This window comes from Pristis pectinata, chromosome 2 (assembly GCF_009764475.1).
Source record: "Pristis pectinata isolate sPriPec2 chromosome 2, sPriPec2.1.pri, whole genome shotgun sequence".
Classification (NCBI taxonomy): Eukaryota; Metazoa; Chordata; class Chondrichthyes; order Rhinopristiformes; family Pristidae; genus Pristis; species Pristis pectinata.
The window spans coordinates 19,094,720-19,118,037 of NC_067406.1; the positions used below are offsets into that span (position 1 = coordinate 19,094,720).

At 44.0% G+C, this 23,318-nt stretch overlaps 1 protein-coding gene across 3 annotated transcripts in view; it reads left to right on the forward strand.

Moving 5' to 3' along the window:
- The first annotated feature begins 3,222 nt into the window (after nt 1-3,222).
- Nucleotides 3,223-23,318, forward strand: part of reep1 (receptor accessory protein 1) — a 76,836-nt gene continuing 56,740 nt past the window's right edge. For all 3 annotated transcript variants that reach the window (XM_052041716.1, XM_052041727.1, XM_052041738.1), the window contains exons 1-2: nt 3,223-3,472; nt 19,118-19,190. In XM_052041716.1, coding sequence (XP_051897676.1) covers nt 3,441-3,472; nt 19,118-19,190 — 105 coding nt within the window. In that variant the 5' untranslated portion in view covers nt 3,223-3,440. The remainder of the gene's footprint in view (nt 3,473-19,117; nt 19,191-23,318) is intronic.

Sequence of the window (23,318 nt, forward strand, 5' to 3'; positions counted from 1 at the left end):
TGAGACCCCTAGGGATCTTATATGTTTCATAGAACATAGAACAGTACAGCACTGGACAGGCCATTCGGCCCACAATGTTGTGCCAATCTTGATGCCAATTTATACTAAGTGCCCTCTTTATATCATCCATATCCCTCCATTCCCTTTATAATTCACGTATCTATCTAAAAGCCTCTTAAACTCCACCAAACTGCCTACCCCTGCTAACCCACTCCAGGCACCTACCACTCTCTGCGTAAAAAAACTTGCCCCTCGCGTCGCCTTTACACTTCGCTCCTCTAACCTCAAGAGCATGTCCACTGGTGTTTGACATTTCTACCCTGGGGAAAAGATTCTGAGTCACCTCTTACTTTTCTAAACTCCAGCAGATGCCATATGCAGATCTGATAGAGGTGAATTCATGATGAAGTGCAAACTCTTGCCTCAGTGTCAGTAGACCAGGAAGGAGAAGATAAACACTACTTGTACCTGTCTTGCTGTTTTACACGTGCTGATTAACTCACCGTGCAGTAGCAGGACTTTCTATTTTGGAAAGATATCAGCTGCAGTGACATCATGAGACAAGACCTTATTTGTGGGTAGCACTGGCAGAGTAGGCATGGTGTTGTCAGGGCATCCGCACCAGGGACTAGGCTGAAGTTATTTTACTGTGAAGTGAAGGAGAAGGTCTGATTACAGCTTCTGGGAGTTTAGATTGAATGAATATGATAATTCCAGCCAGAAGGTGACAACTTAATGAAGCAGCAAGGAAAGGAGAGAAGTAGGAAAGCTGAAGTTGGTAAGTTAACTTATTTACTTATTTGCATTTATATGTATTTTGATCAATCATCGATGACTATGTTTAGGAATGAATTCAGATAGCCTTTTCTAATTGTGTCAGTATAACAACTGACCCTCCCTTACATTTTCAGAATATTTGGGTGCTGATTTTTGGAGAAGAGCATGCAATTCCCAAAAAAGGCCTGAATAAAGAGACCCAAACCATGCACAGTTTTCAGACTCATTTCAAATAACACCGCGGATTTCATGCATCAAACAGACGTTCTGTCTTGTTTCTCCAAAACATGACCTTCTTTGTGGTAAATGATACTCTTTGGATTTAATAATTGGAAACAACAGATCTGGGGGGGGATTCACCCAACACATCGATGACATAATCCTTAGATTTGATCATATAGATGTGCTGCTGACAAACTCAACAACATCAGAGATAGAGGAAAATAAATCAGAAAGGGCATCTTCCTCTTGAGGGTAACGAATTACTTCACCGTTAGAGTAGAAGGGTTAAAGAAATATTGCTGAAAGCCAGGATTTCTTCTATCCAGAATGGATAATTATTTTGCTTAATTTCAAGCCTCATTCCACTCTGTTATTTGTTGTACTAGGGACATTTTGAATTAGTAATTTTTATGCATTGCTTTAGTATCTTTGCTTCTTTTAGTTCCAGGAAATAGTTTGTCCTCTCTTATGACCTCTGGACAATGGCTCTGCACGGTAAAATGATATTTTCATGTCTCCCGTTTTATGCAAATTGGCAGGACCCAACCAATGTTGAGTGTGGGGGTTCACAACGTGACCAAGTGTCATGCATTTGACTGAAACATGAGTAAGATGTGCAAGGAACCAGGTAATGGGTGACCTGATCAAGGCAAGAGAAAGTATGCTTTGGCCTTTTTCAGAAAGTGCAATGAATAACTTATTTATTTAAATTAATTACAGATTTATTACTAATGCACAAGAATAGGCGTGAGGGCAACCTCCTGCAAGGACTTGAAGGTCCAAGCGATTTCCTTCTGTTCCATTAGTATTCCTGCCCCACATTCACACCGTCTGTACCGTCCTGACTGGACACCTTATACCCCCACCCCTCCACACACTCCATATCATTTCTTCTCTACCTCTCTCAGACCAATGGAAGCAGAGTGGGGAGGGGGGGTGGGTGGGCACATGATCCTGGTGTGCACAATGGGAGCACCACCGCTGGCAGGTTCCCCTCCGAGTCACACACCATCCAGAGTTGGAAGTATATTGCTGGTCCTTCTTCATAGCTGGGACTAAATCCCAGAACTCCCTCCCCAACAACACTGTGGGAGCACCTTCACAGAAGTACAGTGGCACCTCACCACCACGTTCTCAGTTAGCGATGGACATCAATTGCTAGCCTTCTCAGGGTCACCCACATCCTGTAAATGAACAGAAGAAAACATGTTAAACAGTGCACCTTCTTTATGATGTCACCAAGAACCAGTTCAGTTCCTCCCTGAAGTGATGTACAGAACCAGCACCCACTGATTCCAACCAACAGCACACTGCAGAGCCCCACTGCGCGCAGGGAGTGATAACCGCCTGACCTGCCAAGTTCAAGTTCAGGCCCGATCTGTCAACATAAATGTAAAAAAATACTTATAATGGGTCATAGAGTCACAGAGTCCTACAGCATGGAAACAGGCCCTTCGGCCCAACTCTTCCATGCTGACTGTGTTGCCCAGTGAGCTAGTCCCATCTGCCCACATTTGGCCCATAGCCCTCTATACCTCTCCTATCCGTGCACTTAGCTAGGTGGCTTTTAAATGTTGCTAATGTGCCCGCCTCAACCACTATTTCTGGCAGCTCATTCCAAATACGCCCCACCCTTTGTGTGAAGAAGCTGGGCCTGATGTCCCTTTTAAATCTCTCACCTCTGATCATAAAACGATGCCCTCTTGTTTTTAGCAGCCCCCTGGGAAAGGACTATGTGCCTTCACCCTGTCTATGCCCCTCATGATATTATATACTGTACCTCACAGAATGATACAGCACAACACACAAAGCACTGGAGGAACTCAGCAAGTTAGGCCGCATCTGTGGTGGGAAATAGTCAATGTTTTGGGTTGAGACCCTCCATCTCGACCTGTCGACTGTCCATTTCCTTCCACAGATGTCACACTGAGTTCCCCCAGCGCTTTGTGCGTTGCTCCAGATTCCAGCATCTTCCCTCTCGTGTCTCCAATGACACAGCACAGATGAGCTCCATTTGGCCCATCGCTATTGTGCTGGGAACAGGGTGACCATGCAACGTCCAGAAGTAACCATGACAAAGCACAAAGTGCCCTGGAGGTGAGCAGAAATTTATTCCAGTTTATCATCCCGGATGATCACCAGCGGGGAATTATAAACGCACAAACTGCTGGTTTATTCGCCTTTGACAGTTTGTTTGCCTTATATGGTGTCCTACAGAGCTGGAGCTCGGTTGCGAGGGAGGTGGTGTAGGGACGACCTTTCATCTCATGCAGTACCCGCTGCCCTGCGTGGTTAAAGAATAGTCCTTATCTCTCCGTTATCCCCTCGGAACACTTGGGCTTGTCGGTGGGGGTGACGAAACGTACAAATGGTCGAGCCCTGGATCCGTTAGAGAGGAAACTCCTCCCTCGCTCGCAGACAAACAAGCTCTTCCAAGCGCCATGGTCTCATGGATCATCTCTAGACTAGTCGTGTGAGTATTGCAGGTTTTAAGGTGTTTCATTTTCTCTCCAATGTTCGCGTTTCTTTCTTTTCCCGCTGTCGTTCGATACTGCAGCTGTCATGGATTGTTTGCAAAAATGCATTATACCACAGCTCATTAGATGCACACAGCGGCAGAAATACTCTCGCTTTCCTTATTTATTTAAAATGCTCTTTTCGATCCAACATCTAATCACACCCCCCCCCCCCCCCGCCCTAAAAGAAGGGTGCAATTCTTTGTATGTTTTAGGGATATCAGGGTGGGTGGAATTTGACAGGTTTATATATTATCAGTGAATGAGCGACGTCCTCGCGTTACCAAAGCCCCAAATGGAATAAATAAACCAGGGTCTCCTGTAAATAATGTTGCGAATTGTTTGGCTCAGGGTCTGAGGCAGGCAGTTCCGAGTTGACGGCAGCTTTGAAGGTGTGTCACGTCGACCGATGGTAATTTCTGCAAATCTGGGATTTCTTTCAATCCAGAGAAGGGACGGAGTGGTGCGTGTGAGCTGATTCATTAGTCGATAGCGGGGCTGGCTTTATAATAAGGGCTGCGGGCGTGAGATTGAAATCATTGCTGTCCAGAGAAAGACGAGCTGCTGGGGAGAGGACGCTGCCTCCCATATCTTGCAGGCAGGGTCTGGGGCTATGCACAGATCACAGCCGCATTAAACGGTATTTATAATTAGACCCACACCGATCGAGTTTCACTAGCGTGTTCGGTTAGGCCACCCTGGGTCACAACAGCAGCTGGTGAAGATGGAGGTTGTTGCTGAGGCTTGCACTCAGCTCCGACAACACCTACACGGTAGGTTAGAAGTGAAGTGGGGACATAACAAGCATTTTAAAAATCGGACCTCTTTTTAGCCCCGAGTCCTTTCTTCCAGTGCTCTGGGGGAATCTGTAACAGGCTTCTGCGTGTTCCTGATTTCATCTTTTGTCTTTGTCTTCAAAGAGACGTTTTGTGATCACCCCACCCCATCCACCACATTTTTTTATTTTGCAAACATGCGATTGGGAAAAAGAATCTCGCAATAAACAGGTTGCACGCAATCGCTGGGTCTGATCCAACTGGATTCATTGTTGGGTGTAAACTCAGCTGCTCTGCCGGCCCTGGATGTTTCTGTGTTATGGTTTTGTTTTATTCCGATAGTTTGCCAGTTTGCAGTGGGGAGTGTTTGCATTGCGGACCTCCGATCCCCGGGCGCTCACAGAACGTCCCTCCCAAAACTGGGAGTTATCCCAACATGAAATCTTGGGATGCGAATGATATTGGACTTGAAACCTAACCCTCCCTCTCTCTGCGGATGATGTCAGACCTGCTGAGTGTGAGATGTTGAGTCTCCACGTGAGATGTTTAGTCATCATCATAAATGCAACTCAAGACTGCTGGACATCACTGCTAAACATACCCCTACAACCCCAGCAGATCCCAACACAACACCAACTCCGGACATTCTCTCTTCTCCCCCCTCCCATCGGCAAAAGATACAAAAGCCTGAAAGCACATACCACCAGGCTCAAGGACAGCTTCTATCTCGCTGTTATAAGACTATTGAACGGTCCCCAGTACGATAAGATGGACTCTTGACCTCACAATCTACCTTATCATGGCCTTGCACCTATTGTCTGCCTGCACTGCACTTTCTCTGTAACTGCAACACTTTATTCTGCATTCTGTTATTGTTTTCCCTTGTACTACCTCAATGCAGTGTTGTAATGAAATGATCTGTATGGATGGCATGCAAAACAAAGTTTTTTTCTGTACCTGGGTACATGTGACAAAAATAAATTTACCAATTTACCTATTGAATCCTGACACAGCACAAACCCAGCAGATCCCAACAGCACAAACCCAGCAGATCCCAACACGGCATAAACCCACCAGACCCTAATGCAGCACAAATCCATCAGGTCCCAACACAGCACAAACCCATTAGGTTCCAACACAGCACAAAGCCAGCAGATCCCAACAGTACAAACCCATCAGGTCCCAACACAGCACAAACACACCAGATCCTAATGCAGCACAACCCCACTAGGTTCCAACACAGCACAAAGCCAGCAGATCCCAACAGTACAAATCCATCAGGTCCCAACACAGCACAAACACACCAGATCCTAATGCAGCACAACCCCACCAGGTTCTAACACAGCACAAACCCAGCAGATCTCAACACAGTACACACCCAGCAGATCCCAACAGAGCACACACCCACCAGATCCCAACACAGCACACACCCACCAGATCCCAACAGCACAAACCCAGGAGATCCCAACACAACACAAATCTACTAGGTCCCAACACAGTAACAACACATTGGATCCCAACACAGCATACCGCCACCTGATCACAACACAACACAAACCTACCAGATCCCAATATTACACAAACCCACCATTATAGTCCTTCTGGTGAAGGTACTCCCACAGTGTCATTAGAGAAGGAGCTCTAGGGTTAGACTATTATAACAGTAAATGTAAAGGGTATGGGATAAAATGGAGAAGTGCTGGTAAGTGAGCACTGGTGAGGTGTGTTAGAAGGCTCAGGCTTTGTGCCACTGAGTAAGCTAATGAGTAGGCAAGTGTACTGGACAGTAAACAAAGCAAATACAAAGTAAAGGAAGTTCCTCCACAGTGTTTTTTAGAAAGAAGTATCTATGAAGGACAGGAAACAGAACACTTGGATAAAGCTGAAGCAACTTCCCTCGTTAAAGGCAGGGTGCTTTCCCAGCCTATAAGTGGAGGATAGTTATGGACACAGAATTTGGAGCCATTTGCACTCAATTCTTGTACACAGATTACACTAGTGACCACTTTTGGGTGAAATCACAGCAGTCAGGGAATTATCCTGAGCAATTCTGTAGACAATTCACTCTGGCATTAATTAGGCACCTAATGAGATCACAGTCACACAGTACACATTTCCTTCCCCATTGGCAGAAATTGGAGTTTTTGGAGGCAAACTGCAACCATCACTAGTCATTCACAGAGAGACAAGGGGCACAATGCGCAGGGTTGGGAATGAGAGGGCAGTTCACGTGTCAGCACTGTGATATTGATGACCTGCGTACTGTGTCTCCCAGCCTCAGCACTCTGCGTACTGTCACTCCCAGCCATTAATCAGTGGCACTCCCTTCACCTGTCATGAGCCACATGCTGTGCTCAGCCTGCTTTGGGGTCACTTGTGGCAGAGGAGTAAATGAGGGCAGAGGATCACATGGGATGTGTGGAGGGGGAATGGGTGTGCCCAGATGGACTGGAAAATGCCACATCTTCTCCCCTCAGCATTTTCCCTCACCTTCATGGCAGCCTTTTCTGTGGTCTCTGTGGGGAGAGATCTTTAAGTGCTGACTCACCTCCCAGCAGTCAGTGCAACAGTGATGTGGCAGCTATGAGCTCTGGATTGAGGTCCTGATAGGAAGCCCACATGTTTTGCTTTAGCACATGATCAATGCTTTGAATAGGTTTTTGTCACTATCATAATATTTTGGGGGTAATCCAACTGTGCATTCAAGTTACATGAGCACAACTTTGGCACACCAAAAGAGGGTGAAATCCATTTTCTGGGCACATACGTGTGTAAGGTAAATCCCGCACTGCAGGAATGCTGCCTTGGAATTTCACAATCATGTCTACACCAGCTGGGATTGGTATTGCCATTATATGCATAAGAAATAGGAGCAGGGCAAGCCATTTACCCCCTTTACCCCGCTGCAGCACCCAGCAAGATCATGGCTGACCTACCTCAACAACAGTTTTCTGTAGTATCGCCACCTCCCTAGATTCCTACCATATCCACAAACCCATCAATCTCACTCAGTGACTGGAGACGCAAGAGACAGCAGATGTTGGTGTCCGGATGCGGGTCTAGTCCTGATGCGGGGTTTCGACCTGAAACGTCGACAATTCGCTTCCCCCCACGGATGCTGCTCGACCCGCTGAGTTCCTCCAGTTTGTCACTCAGTGACTGAACCTCCGGGGCCCTCGGGGGTAGAGAATGCCAAACATTCACCACCATCTGAGTTAATAAGTATCTCCTCATCTCTGTCCTCAAAGGACTATCCAGTGGAGCCTTCCACAAATGTTATATCTTTCAGTTTTAAACTCCAGAGAATACAGGCCTAGTCTTTTCAATCTCTCCTCATATGATAGACCTGCCATCCCAGAAACCCAAACCTTCTGGAACTCCCTCTGTAGTAAGAATATAGAACATAGAACAGTACAGCAGAGAACAGGCCCCCCGGCCCACAATGTTGTGCCGACATAGCTAATCCCTCCTACCTACAGAATGCCCATATCCCTCCATTTTGCTCTCATTCATGTGCCCATCCAAGCCCCTCCTAAAAGCCCCCAGTGAATTTGCCTCCACCACCCTATCAGGCAACGCATTCCAGGGATATACTACTTTATGTAAAGATGCCACAATATTTCAGGAGTGATCTCCACAATATAACTGCAGTAAGATGTGACCTGTTCTGGTCAGCAACATTGAATAATTCTACACTGTGCAATGTAAACGTTTTAAGTGGAGGGCTTGGCTTCATATACAGAGTCTGGTAATTCAGAGAGTACTAAGTGCAACGCGCAAATGATTGGATTTTTACCTGCGTGTGTTGTTTAATCACGAAAGCTGTGGGATGGAGAGAGGGCAAGGGACTGAGGGTTCAGTCACTCCGTTTGCTGCATCCGCTGATTCAGAGCGAGTCTGGGCTTGGACAGGCAGCTCATTGAACCAAGTGCCTCACCATGCACCTCTCCAAACCCAAAACCACCCCAATACTTCCCTAATAAAGAAAACAATACAAACATATCCTATGTTTCTAGAAAGAAACGAAATACCCTGGGGTAATGGTAGAGCTGAGAGGTGGAGATTTTAAACGAGCAAAATCAGGGCAAGACTAGATGTATTGATCGCTCGGTTCCCAGCTGTAGGCGTGAATACCAAGCACTAAGGAGAGATGAGGATGCGCCTGGAAGCCGGGCGTTGGCTTAAAGCAGATCACCCGGGCCGCTGGGGATTCCAGCTAAACTGCACCGCCTTATGAGGCACTTTCATTGACTGCCCAGCAGATGTTTAACTAGGAAGTCATTCTCTATTCAAATGTTTGCTTTCACTAAGTGCTAACAATAGACACATGGTGAGGCAGGAAGCGACAGTTCGCCTCCCTTCCCCATTCTCCCTCTTACTGGGATGTGAAGAGCCCGCCAGACACAGGAAAGGTGTGTCAAGATGCTCTCATCATGGCCTTCGGGATGGTGGCTGCTTCCTATATGCGGATGAGTACACTCAGATGGACGAAAGGCGGTAGTCAGGGCATGAGAAGTGGAAGCAGGTGTTTGTGAATGGTTGCTGGACCCTGTTGTACCATTCACAGAGCCAGTGTCCAGTTCTGAATGAACGTGGGCATGTGCAGTGAGTGTTCAGAGGGCAAATGGAACATTGGCCTTTCTTGGCAAGGAGGGGTTGGAGCTTACAAATACTTCAGAAGTCATCCAAATGGATGGACTGTCCAGCTTCCAATTTGACCTACTCAGTGCCAGTCACCTGCACTCCCATTCCTGCAACAGTGTCTCTGGCATCTCCTGAACTTCTCTCCTTGGCTCATTTCATTTCTAAACTGCACATCATCCAGAAACACAACCATAAGCTCCACATAAACACTGACAACATCCATTTCATGTTTCCTTATGACATAGTCTAAATCTGGAACTCCCTCTCTAACAGCACTGTCGGGGTACCTTCACCAGAAGGACTATAATGTTTCAAGAAGGAGGCTGACCACCAAATTCCAAATGGTGATAAATGCCGGCTCTGCCAGTGATGCCCAGATCCCGAAAATAAATTTGGGAAAAATGCACACGGCATCTAGTGGCTGTAATACACGACATTGGTCGGAGTACTTAAACTGTGTGATGGTGGAAACCCCAGGAAGTCTCCTCGAACACAGCAATCTTGACTAAGGACATGGTATGCAATGACAAGTGCCTTCCCTCAGAGGGGTCTTTTCTCACAGGTGGAGGTAAACTATCCCAGGTGGTATTTCAAAGAAGTACAAAGGAGTCCTGTTCACCATCTTGTCCTTGGTCACAATAAACACCAGGAAAATAAATTATCTGGTGATCCAATGTTATCTGATTCCTACTTATGGGAGCTTGCTGTGCACAAATTGTCTGCCATGGTTCCTATGTTGGAATGGTGACTCCATTTCATAAAGTACCTTATTGACTTTAAAGGGCTTCGGCAGCATCTGAGGTCATAAAAGTTGCTGTAGAACCACAGACCTTTCCTTTGGTGAAGGCAATGTGCTACCACTGTCACTCTGAGAGCGGACTTTCAGCAGTGCTTTTAGTTTGAGAACAAAGCAGAACAAGCTGCTGGCTGCTTTAGCACAGGCCGGTCGAAATGCTAAAAGAGGTTGAATTGTTGCTGTGTAACAGTTAGGTCACACAAGGTCATACCCTGCATGGACTGCTCACTGGGGTTCTGATTACCTCTGCATCAAGGTTATTACTAAAATAAAAATAATGTGGGAACGTCTTACTAAAATATTGGAAATACTCAATAGGTCAGGAAGCCTCTGGGGAGAGAGAGAAATAGAGTCAACTTTTCAGGTCAATGACCTTTCATCAATGTTGTTATTGATCTTGAAACAATAGGTAGAATTAAAGAAAAAGCATCTTACTCATTAACAATATCTACCACAAGGAAAATGAAGGAAATTGGAGAGGAAATGTGGCAACTTACTGCATGCTTTCAATTTAACAGACTGAAAATGGTTTAAAGGAGCAATGTTTGTACCTGTTTGATTGGACACTGACATTCAATATGGTTCAGTTTATTTTTCCACTGTTTGCTTTTAATTGCTAATTATCGTTGTACATTTTAACAAATGCTGATGGCCCTTTTATTCTGGTATGAGAATGGGCATCACTCACAATGCCAGGGTTTATTATCTGTGGTGAGTTGCCTTGTTGAACCACTGTCATGATGTGCTGGAACTGAGGTGACTGACCCACCTGCCAACAATTAAAACCTTCTTCCTATGTGCCAGTCAAGAGTTTTTCTTTTGATTACCATTGATTTCACATTAATTAGGGCTTCTTGCTACTACCCTAAGTCACATTTCTTTCTCTCACATACTTGTTATATTTCCTTATGGCTTAGATTTGGCGCCTTAAATCCATGCTGATCTCAGAGCAATCGCTGGCTTCACAGTAACCTATTCTCTCGCACGTGCCCCTCAACTTACCCCTTCCTTCCCAATTCTCCTGCCACCCACTACTCTAACAGCAATTCATCAGCACAACTGAATCCAGGTCATACTGAGTCATACAGCACGCGGGCTTGTGTCTGTTCTGACCAACAAGTCTACTTGCCAACACGTCAATTTGTGGTCTCTGCTCAATTCAAATCTGTGCTCATTCCATTAACTAGCACTTGGTCTGTGACCTACTATGTCTTAGTGATTCAAATGCTTGTCCAGTTATACTTCTTAAATGCAGTAAGAGTATCTGCCTCCACTCCCTTCTCAGGAAGCGCATTCCACATTGCAGCCACTGTTCGGGTGAGATCCCCTCTAAACCTCTTGCTCCTCAGCTGAAACCTCTGGTCGTAGACAGCTCTGGAGCTGGAGCTGTATCTCCTTTGATCCATTGGTTCATTAATGTCAAGGAGTTGAATTTGCATTTAATCTCTGGAATTCAGCAGTTTTGCCCGTGTTTGAACCAGGGTCTGGAACCTAGTGGTCCTTGGAAAACCCAAATTGAGCGTCAGTGAGCAGTTTACTTTAAGTGGCACTTGACACCACTGTCGACAATGCCGTCAGTCAACTTGCTGAAGATTGAGAGGAAAGTGATTGGGCAGTAATTTGCTGGAGTGGTTTTGTTCGGCTTCTTGTGGACCTGGCATTACCTGGGCAACCTTTCATTTCCTTTAGCAACACCAAAATAGTAAAAGCAGAGTGCAATAAGGTGCTCTGACAAAAACAAAAACAGTAAACCCCTCATAAAGCCATGACAATCCGGCACGTCCCTACAAACAGCTGTAGCCCGTTGTGAAGAATGTGAATTTGAGGAACCTCCAGGGAGGATGATCAGGGTCATAATCATAGTTATACAGCACAGAGACAGGCCTTCAGCTCAACTGTTCCATGCCGACCATGGTGCCCCATCCAACCTAGTCCCATTTGCCAGCTTTTGGCCCATAACCTTCTAAACCTTTCCAATCCATGTACCTGTCCAACTGCCTTTTAATAGTTGCTATTGTACCTGTCTCAACCACTGCCTCTGGCAGTTCACTCCACATATATACCATCCTTTGTGTAAAAAAAGTTGCCACTCAAGTTCCTATTAAATCTTTCCCCTCTCACCTTAAACCTATGCCCTCTATTTCTTGATTCCCCAACCCTGGGGAAAAAGACTGAGTGCACTCACCCTATCTACGCCCCTTGTGAAGATGGTCAATGTTTTGAGTCAAGACCCTGCATCAGGACTGGTTCTGGGAATATCAGAAAGGAACAATTGACATAGGGGCCCAGAAAAATGTCACACCACCTCAGTAATACTCTGTGCAGTGAATCTGACCCCTACCCCCAAAAAGCAGAGGTAAGACCTAATAGAAGTGGAGGCAAAACAAAAGAAGCTTGACACAGATCTAAGAACATTTATTATGCAAACAAATCCTACTCAGTTGTTACCTCTGATTGCAAGAACAACTGAAGATGCAGAACAATGCAGGCACAGTTGTGTAGCGGTTAGCGTAATGCTATTACAGCACCAGCGACACGGGTTCAATTCCCACCGCTGTCTGTAAGGAGTTTGTACGTTCTCCCCGTGTCTGCGTGGGTTTCCTCCGGGTGATCCGGTTTCCTCCCATATTCCAAAAGACGTACGGGTTAGGAAGTTGTGGGCGTGCTATGTTGGCGCCGGAAGTATGGCGACACTTGCGGGCTGCCCCCCAGAAGATTCTACGCAAAAGATGCATTTCACTGAGTGTTTTGATCTACATGTGACTAATAAAGATATCATATCTTAGATAGGAGTTAATGGCACATGACCATCCTGCATATACTGGCTATTGTGTTTGTCTAAAAGTAATACCTAGCACCTGCGTCACCTTAACCCCTTTAATACTATTGAAAGCATAATGCAGATATTAGTTAAAATTCTAATATCCAACTGAGCTTTTTTAATGTGCTGGTAAAAATCCCTTCTTCTGAAGTGGAGACGCATGAGACTGCAGATGTTGGAATCTGGAGCAAAAAAACAAACTGCTGGAGGAACTCAATGGGTTGAACAGCATCTATGGAGGCAAAGAGATGGTCAATGTTTTGGGTTGAGGCCCTGGTTCTGGGGAATATCAGAAAGAAATAGGTGGCATAAGGAAATGGAATTGAAATTTGTTTATTATTGTCACTTGTACCAAGGTACAGCGAAAAACTTGTCTTGCATACTGTCCATACAGATCAATTCATTACACAGTGCACTGAGGTAGTACAAGGTAAAACAATATAGAATGCAGAGTAAAGTGTCACAGCTACAGAGAAAGTACAGTGCAGGCAGAGAAGAAGGTGCAAGGTCATAATCAAGTCGATTGTGAGGTCAAGGGTCCATCTTGGCACAAAGCAGGAATGTTTGGAACAAGAGACTAAATGAGTCCAATAAAAAATCCAACAGAGCAGGAATTGTGATAATAACTGTCCTTGGATATATGCAGAGAGAATCATTTGGAGGGTAGGCGGTTGTTTCTGCCTTTTGCCATATGTATTGTTTCCTCTCCCAAATGCATCATTGCTGTCAGGATGCCTTAGGGCATACACTGAAAGGGTTTGGCTTACAATGTGTCTCTGTGTTACACAGAACACTGACCTTAAACTGGATTTTCAGTCTGCTTACACAGTCAAAAATGATGCAATGACACAAAGAGGAAAATTAAAAAAAAAGAAAGAATGAAAAGTCAGTGTTTTATGCAAGTTAGAGATATGTTGTAAGAAGATGATATCTAATGCACACAGAATGGGGTCCCCAGATCTATTATTTACCTTGTTGCTGATATTAGCACAAGCTTTGATTTATAGTATTCATCTACAATATTGGTAGTAAGAGAGAGGCTCAAAGGCTAAAGGTTCATGTCCCACTTTAGAAACTTGAGCACAATTTAGGATGACATGAGTGTTGCACTGATGCAGTTGCTGCTTTTTTTTAAAGAAACATTAAACTGAGGTCCTGTTTACTCTCCCAGGTGGGCATTAAAGATCCCAGGAAATAATTTCAAAGAAGTGCAGAATTATTGAGGGTATCCTGGTCAATTTCTTAACTGTTAATTTTCCTAAGTTAGTAAGCAAAATTAAAATAATTACAAATATTGGAGAACTCTTGAAAATAATTAAATATATCTTTAAATTTAATTAATCCTCCAAAAAATTAAACATCTGAAGCTTACTTCTCTCCCCCTCAGCTCTTCCTCTCCATTGAAATGCATGGAGTCACTGAGCCTAATTGCCCCTGAACTGAGGAGATAGTTAAGAGTCAACCATATCGTTGGGTCTAGAGTTACATATAGGCCAGACAAGTTAAGGGTGGCATATTTCTTCTCTGAAGGACATTAATGGACCAATTGGGTTTTTGATACAACCTTCATGGTTACAACTAATTGAGATAAGCATTAATTCCACAATTACTTAATTATTTGAATTTAAATTCCCCATCTGCCATGCTGGGATTCAAATTCATGACTTTGGATCCATGATCCAGAACTCTCGACTTAACCACCATGCTTCCATAAGTTGTCATTTGACCACTGCTGTCAAATAGGAACCAAGATTTCCTGGTCAGTGGTGAAGCACGGTGCTCAATGATGGCCTTGAAGTGAGCTTCCTACGAGGATGCACCAATTTCTCTTGTAGGCCAACATCAAATGTCACAGGTGTCATTTTAAGGTGATCCCTGGTACTCAACAGCTGTGATGCCAACAAGCTGGCTGACCAGCGAACCACATTAACAAGTTCTCATGGACAGCAAACCAGCAAGGGAAAAGTGCAACTTTCAATTGCTTTTTTTAAACACTGTACAGAGTGTTAAATAAAGTTTAGAGTATTTACAAGTAAGGTAAAAAACTGAGTACTTGATAAAAGGCATGGGCAGAGTGAGCCAGAGGGTCTGTTTCTGTGCTGTGGGACTCTTCGATCAACTCGTTCTAGAATTTCATCTCCATCTGGCAGCAGCAGTGAATTGTGGAAGCTGTGTGCAATGATAGTGCCACTGTTATTGCACTTAATGCTACCAACTGGGGTTTGAATTTCTAGGCCACTATGTTTTGAAATATTATGAGGGAATTGATATCCACATCATAACATTTATTTTTTCCAGAAAACTGATGAGTTTTCTAATCCTAGCTATATCTGGGCATGCCATTAGACCATATGCAACAAAGCAAAAGATTTCTAGGAAGTCCACTCTGTAAACACCCTAAGTTCATGAAGGTTCAGCTGATCCTCTCGATTCTGTTGGAGAGAGCGGCAAATAGCCCAGATAATAGAGGATGGCTGAAGTGTCTAAAGCCTGTCAGATTCCTGCCGTAAATTACACATGGACAGAAATAGAGATTTGCTCTGGTATGAAATTAAAACCTGACTCAAGCCCAACCCTACCTCTGCCAATCTGAACCCAGCCTGAGTCTGAGGTCTTGTCAATTTTTTTCCATAATCAACTTAGGGCCATTAACAGAGAAGCGGAAAGGGAGACTTGCTGTGCTCCACCTGTGTTGCTAATAATCAAGCAAGGATGGCATATCTGGTAACCTTAGGCAAATCCTCCCAATCCGGAGAAACCACTGGCTCGACCAAACCCAAACCTGAACGCTATAGCAGAATATACACCCAGCCCAACCCAAGCTGAAACCTGACACATGTACAATCCCTCCTGGAGTTACAAACGCCCGACCTATGTGACCCCGTATATAAGATAAGATAAGATAAGATAAGATATCTTTATTAGTCACATGTACATCGAAACACACAGTGAAATGCATCTTTTGCATAGAGTGTTCTGGGGGCAGCCCACAAGTGTCGCCACGCTTCCGGTGCCAACATAGCATGCCCACAACTTCCTAACCCGTACGTCTTTGGAATGTGGGAGGAGACCAGAGCACCTGGAGGAAACCCACACAAACATGGGGAGAACGTACAAACTCCTTACAGACAGTGGCAGGATTTGAATCTGGGTCGCTGGCACTGTAAAGCGTTATGCTAACCACTACACTACCGTGCCTGTGTATATACAGCCAAGTGTTTGGGAGGTCAGCGGGATGGATGGGGATGGATTTGCCAGCTGCTGTGGGGCTGAAGGCATCTTCTGCCAGGTGGGAATGGGGCATTTCCACATGCCTCCTCTCCTCTCTACACCCCCTCCCGAGCTACAACAATCAGGCTGGGCGAAGCCAAGCAGAGCTGGGAGCTCTGAGCAGACTCACTCGCTCACTCACTGTGTCAGTGAGGCCAGCTGGTGGCCACTCTTTGTGTGCCAGCTCGCTCTCCCATCACAGCTGTTTCCGTGATCCTCTCCCACACACTTTTTATTCACTTCCAATTTATGAGCAGTTAGGGTTACAAACAGTTTTAGGGAACGGAACCTGGGGACTTCCTACAGTCGGTTCCCATTGGGCTTGGGTCAAGCTGCCAGGCCTGAGGTGGAAATTCTGACGCTGCTGTATGGTTCACAATGTAATAACGGTGAACGCCACTCATCTCACCATTGGTACAACCACAAAATCCGTGCCAATGTTGAGACACAAATATGAATCGGTTGCTTCCCAGCAAGAATCGGTTAAATGAGGTTAGATAAGTCAGTTTTGTACTGTTGCTGAGATTGGATTTACTGGCTGTAATATAATCTTAAATAAAACTGAACATCAGGAGTATCATCTGATGATCAGCAAAATCTAATCTGCCTGATTATTGCCTCTGACCAAATCCAATGTAATTCCCCGCATCTTCAGGAAAGCTAAATGCCCAACAGCACTTAACAATGCCACAGAAAGTAACTACTGCAGCTATCAAGAAGTAATTTTACAGTTACCCTATAAAATTACCCTATACCCTGTAAAATTACCCTATACAGTTTAACAGTAGAAACTGACTGCATGCTTGTGCAGGTCTGAAACTTAATAAACTGCTGCTGACACCTTTACACCAGGATCCTCATCTAGACATTGCTGCATCCACAGACGCCAGTCCATTCTCAGCCCCGACTCTATCCTCAGGCCCCACTCCACCATCAGACCATCTCTGTCCTTAGACCAACTCCACTCTCAGACCAACTCCATCCTCAGATCAAATCCACTCTCAGACTAACTCCATCCTCAGATCCCACTCCACCCTCGGATCAACTCCATCCTCAAACCCCGCTCCACCCTCAGACCATTTCTGTCCTCAGACCCGACTCCACCCTCAGACCAACTCCACCATCAGACCAACTCCAATCTCAGATTAACTCCATCCTCAGATCCCACTCCATCTGCAGACCAACTCCACCCTCAGACCAATTCCACTTTCAGACTAACTCCATCCTCAGACCCAATTCCAGTCCCAGATTAGCTCTACCAACAGACCATCCTCCATCTTCAGAGTCTACTCAGTCTTAGGCCCTCTACATCATTAACTTCACTCTGCCCTCAGATCCTCTTTTTTTCCTTGAGGCTTTTCTTTCAGTGTTCTTTTCCTAACTTCTTTAGTTGCCCTTGGATATTTATCTTGATAAGATATTGGACCTGATGGGCATAAGCTGATTCTGCATCACATTAAGTTCCTTTTTGACTACTCACATTGATCTTCGGACATTTTATCCGTTAACAGATTTTTTTGAGTTCATTGTGGACCATTTCTGGCTGACTGTAAACTTTTAGTAGTAGTTTTACTTTCCCCTTATCAAACTGTTTGTTGAATACATCATATTATGATTTTTTATTAAATAAATATTTACACATTGTTAGTCTGTTAACAAAACATTACTTATTAATACATCTCATATGTCCTGACCCTTGTTGCTTTTGGGACATTTTGTTGTACCTTGTAATGATATAGTGCTTGAGTTTGATGGGAAGGTGGTTGTGTGGATGAGTGGATGGGTTGTATGGCCTGCTTCTATGCCAAAGACTTTATCTAATGACTCAAGGTAACAACTGAAACAGCAGAGAAGGCTTCAGTTTAACATTTCATCCACAGGTGGGCACCTTGAGCAGTATAGAACCCCCGCTTCATGGTGCATTGTTTTACCTGTGTTGTATTTCTTTGAGCTGTTGTCATGCGCACATGTGTATGGTATGGAAGAGGATTTGTCAATTCAGCATGCTTTGACGATACTTGCATAGGCTCCTGGCACCACTTGAAATGGATGGTCACCCTTTTTTCCAAGCTCTTGCTGTGTACCTCAGACCACCAGCCCCTGGAATTCCCATCCTGAGAACCTTTCAGACTCCTGTATGCTTCTGTAACACCTTAACCTGCTCACAAATTCATGAGTTCTTTCATGATGCCATAGTCTTTAGGTTTTTAAACCTCAAACTCAATGTGATTATCCCAACTTTCCAATCCAACTGTACTTTGCTACCCTTTTAAACTTGTAATATGGCCGTAGTCTTTCACTGCTTATCTCTATAAGGAATAATTCTCTACCTAATTTACTCTTGAGCCAACCAACCAAGTCTTACTAATCTCAGCCACTTGATACAATTCCTTTGAAAGAAAAGCTTGCCTTTAGATAGAGCCTCTCAGTATCCCTGGGCATTCCAAAGTACTTTGCAAGTAATTAATAACTTTTGAAGTGTAATTATTTTCGAGCATGGCCAGATTCCACACAGTAACATGTAGCATTGCGATAGGGGCCAGATTTATAAAGGTCCATGGGATTTAAAATGTACCAACATAAGCAGTAGGAGCAGGAATAGGCCATATAATCACTCAAACTTCCTATGCCTTTCAATGGTGTACCTGGTACTTCATCAACTTTCCTACCTGATCCCATAATCCTCTAGTTCCCAAGTGCCTGATAATCTATCGATCTCAGACTTAAACATCCACAGCCCTGAGATAGAGAATTACAATGATTAGTACCCTCTATGTAAACTATTTTCTTGTCATCTCATTTGTGAATGACCAATCACTTATCCTGAGATTATGCCCCCTAACCCTAGTCTCTGGATAATGGAAGCAGTCTCTCAATATCTTCCCTGTCAATTCCCCTCAAAATCATGTGTGGCTTGATGCAATCACCACTCATTCTTTTCATCAGAGAGTATAGAGCTATCCCTACCCAGGAGAAAAGAAGCCTCACTAGTTTTTCTTAAAAGTAGCATCATGGGATGCTTTATGCACTCCTGAGAAGGCAGATTAGGCCACAGTTTAATGTCTAATCTGAAAGACAGCATATCCAACAGTTCAATTTAATATCTGCTTGGACTTAGGGCTCACAGTTTTGGATAGGAACTTGAACCAGTCAGTTTAAAGGCAAGAAAGCCACCACAGCTAATATTTGGGGTCCTCCGCACTAGGGACATGCATCATTATTTGGGACTGCCTTTTCTGCTAATATATCAATGGTGTATGATGTGCGTTATCGTAATGGATGTCATCTTTTGCAGGCTGATTTTTGGCACACTTTACCCAGCGTACTCTTCATACAAGGCTGTAAAAACAAAGAATGTCAAAGAATACGTAAGTATTGACACTTATTATTAGTACACGAGTAATTCCCGCAGCAGTGGTCAGCATTCCTCCAGTAGCACCAAACCTCTGGAAAATCTCTTCCCAGTTCTCTTATGATTTCACCTTGGGACAATCTTCCTCACCACCCCTTACTCACCATCTTCACTAATCTGAATCAGCAGAGAAAGAGGCCATTTGTCCCATCATGCCTATGTTAGCTCTGTAAGCACTATCCAATTATTCCTACACCCTTATCTTGTAGATATTTGCTCCTGTTCAAGTTTATATTCAATACCCGTTTGAAAGTTACTATTGAAACTACTTCAGACAGCACATTCCAGATACTAGTAACTCACTGCATGAAAACATATTCTCCCAAGATCTCCCCTCGTTCTTCTGTGAAATTTCTTACATTTGTGTCTCTAGTTACCAGTCTGGTTGTGTAAATTTTATTAAGAAATTTGAACACCTCTCCCTACCGGGAGAGCCTGGGAATGATTCCAGTCTCCCATGTCCCTTCACATCCCTGGAATCCCTCTTCTTTTGATTAAGACAGTTGGGAAATGGGTGGGGCACAAAGTATAGGCAACCACCAAAGATCATAAAGGATAAGAGGAAACACAAGGTAAATCAGTGATTAGTAGTTTGACTATGACAAGCTTGAGTATCCATAAGTGGTAGGAGAAAAGAAACAAACTGAGAGGGATGAACTAATCATTACATCATAAATCACTGGTTTGGTTCTGGAGAGACGAGGGACTGTAGATGCTGGAAGCTGCAGCAAAAAACAAACTGCTGGAGGGACTCAGCGGGTCAGACAGCATCTGTGGAGGGAAACGGACAGTTGACGTTTCAGGTCCAAGACCCTTCATCTGGAACCTAGTCGTTTCTCAAGGTCTGTGGTTTAATGGCTGCAATAGACTGCTTGGCGTGGAACTCGCTAATGCAAGAGATGTACAGGCTAGCTCATTAGAAGCACTTAAACTGGAAGTAGATAATTTTTTAAAGATCAGTGATTGAGAGCTCTGGGGACCTGGTACACGGGAGGAGTTGAGGCCTGGTGTAGATCAGCCATGATCATATTGAACGGCAGTGAAAACTTGAAGGCCCTGGTGGTCTATCCCTGCTCCTATTTTCATGTGTTCTTGTGGGAGAATTGCAAATTCATTTCCTCATCTGTGTTTAAGTGATCACAGTGACTCTCTGACTGGTCTCTTTATTCCTGGGCCCAAGTTCACACAGGGTTTCCTACATCAGGTGACTCACCAGTGACCCTTGAGTGGGCCAGGTAAAGATTGGATCATTTGTGGGAGTATTGCTCCCCACAGTCCAAAAGAAATCTGCCTGGTCCTGACTGCCACAGTTCACATGTGGAAAATTGTGAACTGGGAAAATTGTGCATTGTGAACTGGGAAAACCAGGAAATAGGAGCAGGGGTAGGCCACCAAGCCTGCCCCACCATTCAATGTGATCATGGCCGATCCACGGCGGCTTCAACTCCTCTTCTGGGCCCGTTCTCCATAACCCTCAATTCTTCAATCTTCCAAATATTTATCGATCTCCACTGTAAATATATCTAATGATCCAGCCTCCACCACCCCTGGGCCATAGAATTCCAGAGTTCACTGCCCTCTTGAGAAGAAATTCTACACATTTCAGTTTTAAATGACTACTCCTTTATGCCATAACTCTGTCCCCTCATTCGAGTCTCTCCCATAATTGGAGACATCTCAACATCTACCCTTTCATGCCTCCTTAGGATCTTACATGTTTCAATAATATCACCCTTCATTCTTCCAAACTCCGAAGAACCCAGATCTAACTGTTTTAGCTACTCATGATTGGGTTTCTACGTACCTCAATTTTAAATGACTGGCCCGTTATTTTGCAGCTCTATCCCCTTGTTTATGATTCTCCCACTAGTGAAAACATGTCAACATCTACCCTGTCAAGTCCCCTTAGGATCTGAAGTTTGAATAAGGTCACCCATTCTTCTCAACTCCAAGGAATACAGACCCAACCTGTCTCACCTTTTTTTGATTGAACAACCCTCTCATCCTAGGAATTAGCCTGCAACCCCTTTGGACTACCTCCAAAGCTACTATATCCATTTATTAGATAAGAGGACCAAAACTGTGCACAGTATTCTAGGTGTGACCTAGCAAACACCCTGTACAACTGCAGCAAAACCACCCCATTCTTAAACTCCAACTCCTTTGCAATAAAGGACAACATGTTGTTCGCCTTTCTAACTACTTGTTGGAGCTACACTACAAAACCTAGATCCCCCAAACCTCTGGATGGGATAATGGACTGGTGGTAAAAGCACAAGAGGAGAAAAGAAAATTGAAAAGAAAGGAAGGAAGTTTGCAGAGGATAAACTGTCCCTTCAATGCCTGTGGAAGTTTTGATAATGTGAATTCAGTTCCATTTCAGCTTTTTAATGCTGATATTGCAACTTGTTTTTAATATACTCAGTCTCTGTTACTCTTATTTTACAGTATTCAGGAGGTTGAAAATTCATCCTCTGTTGTATGCACTAAATGTTTGATGTTACAAATGTGCATTGAACTCAGCTGCTCAAAGTTCAGTTCCATCGACTTCAAAATGTTTTTATATTTTATGTGCACAATGACACACAACAGAGAATGAATTCCAATTACTTTTTGGGTTCTATATAAAAGGATATTGCACACAGTTGTTCTCGTAAATGTGCATGATATTTGAATGCAGATACACGAAGTGAAATTTAACTGAAGCTACCATTATATCCTATGTATAGATCACACCTGTGCATTGAACTCCATCTTATGTGGCTGCCTTATACTTTATGACAGTGTAGAATAAAGTATCCTGTATTTAGTCAATGAATGGGAGGACTTGTATTGTGCTGGCAAAGTGCAGTCTAATTTTATTTGGTGACCAGTGAATCTTTTAAGCTCTAAATCATCATCTATTTCTACTCACTGGAGGTTTTGTTTAAAGTCAGGGTCTATTGAGTTGATAAGGTGCCACATGATAGGCTAGTGCACAATATTAGAGCTCATGGTATTGGGAGAAGTAACATGGATTGAGGACTGGTTATTACATAGAAGACACAGAGTCAGCATATGTGTATCTTTTATAGACTGGAAAACTAGTGTTGTGCCCCAAGGATCAGTCTTTGGCCCTCGATTATTTACTATGTATATTAATGAGTTGCAGAAGGAGAAAGGAGAGTGTATGGTGCCTACGTCTGCTGATGATGCAAAAATAGACGGGAGGGCATGTTGCAGTGAATATATTTAGATTCTCCAACAGGATATATATCGGTGTATGAGAGTGCAAAAACATGGCAAATAGAGTTTAATGTAGGAACATGTGAGGTCATGCAAAAAGCAGACTATCCTCTGAATGGAGAGAGACGGCACGTAAGTGGAGTACAGAGGGATCTAGATGTTCTGGTGCACCAATCACAAAACACTGGCAGGCAGGTGCAGCAAATAATTAAGACGACAAAAGGCATATTGGTCTTTGTTGCCAGAGGGTTGAAGTTTAAAAATAGAGAAGGACTGTTACAATTGTATTGGGTACTAACGAATACTGTGTGCACTTTTGGAATTCATATTTAAGAAAGGATGTAATAACAGAAGAGAATCTCTAGGCTAATTTATGGGATGAGAGGGTTGTCCAATCACAAATAGCTAAAAATATTCGATCTGTATTCTTTAGAGTCTGGAAGAATGAGGGGTGATATTATTGAAACATGTCAGATCCTAAGGCGGATCCTGAGATGTTTCTACTTATGGGAGAGTCCCAGATGAGGTAAGATGAGATTTCTTTATTAGTCACATGTACATCGAAACACACAGTGAAATACATCTTTTGCGTAGAGTGTTCTGGGGGCAGCCCGCAAGTGTCGCCACACTTCTGGCACCAACATAGCATGCCCACAACTTCCTAACCTGTACATCTTTTGGAATGTGGGAGGAAACCGAAGCACCCGGAGGAAACCCATGCAGACACGGGGAGAATGTACAAACTCCTTACAGACAGAGGCCGGAATTGAACCCGGGTCAATGGCACTGTAAAGCGTTACACTAACTGCTATACTACTGTGCCTGCCCTTAAACATGCTGAAAACAATTATTTTATATA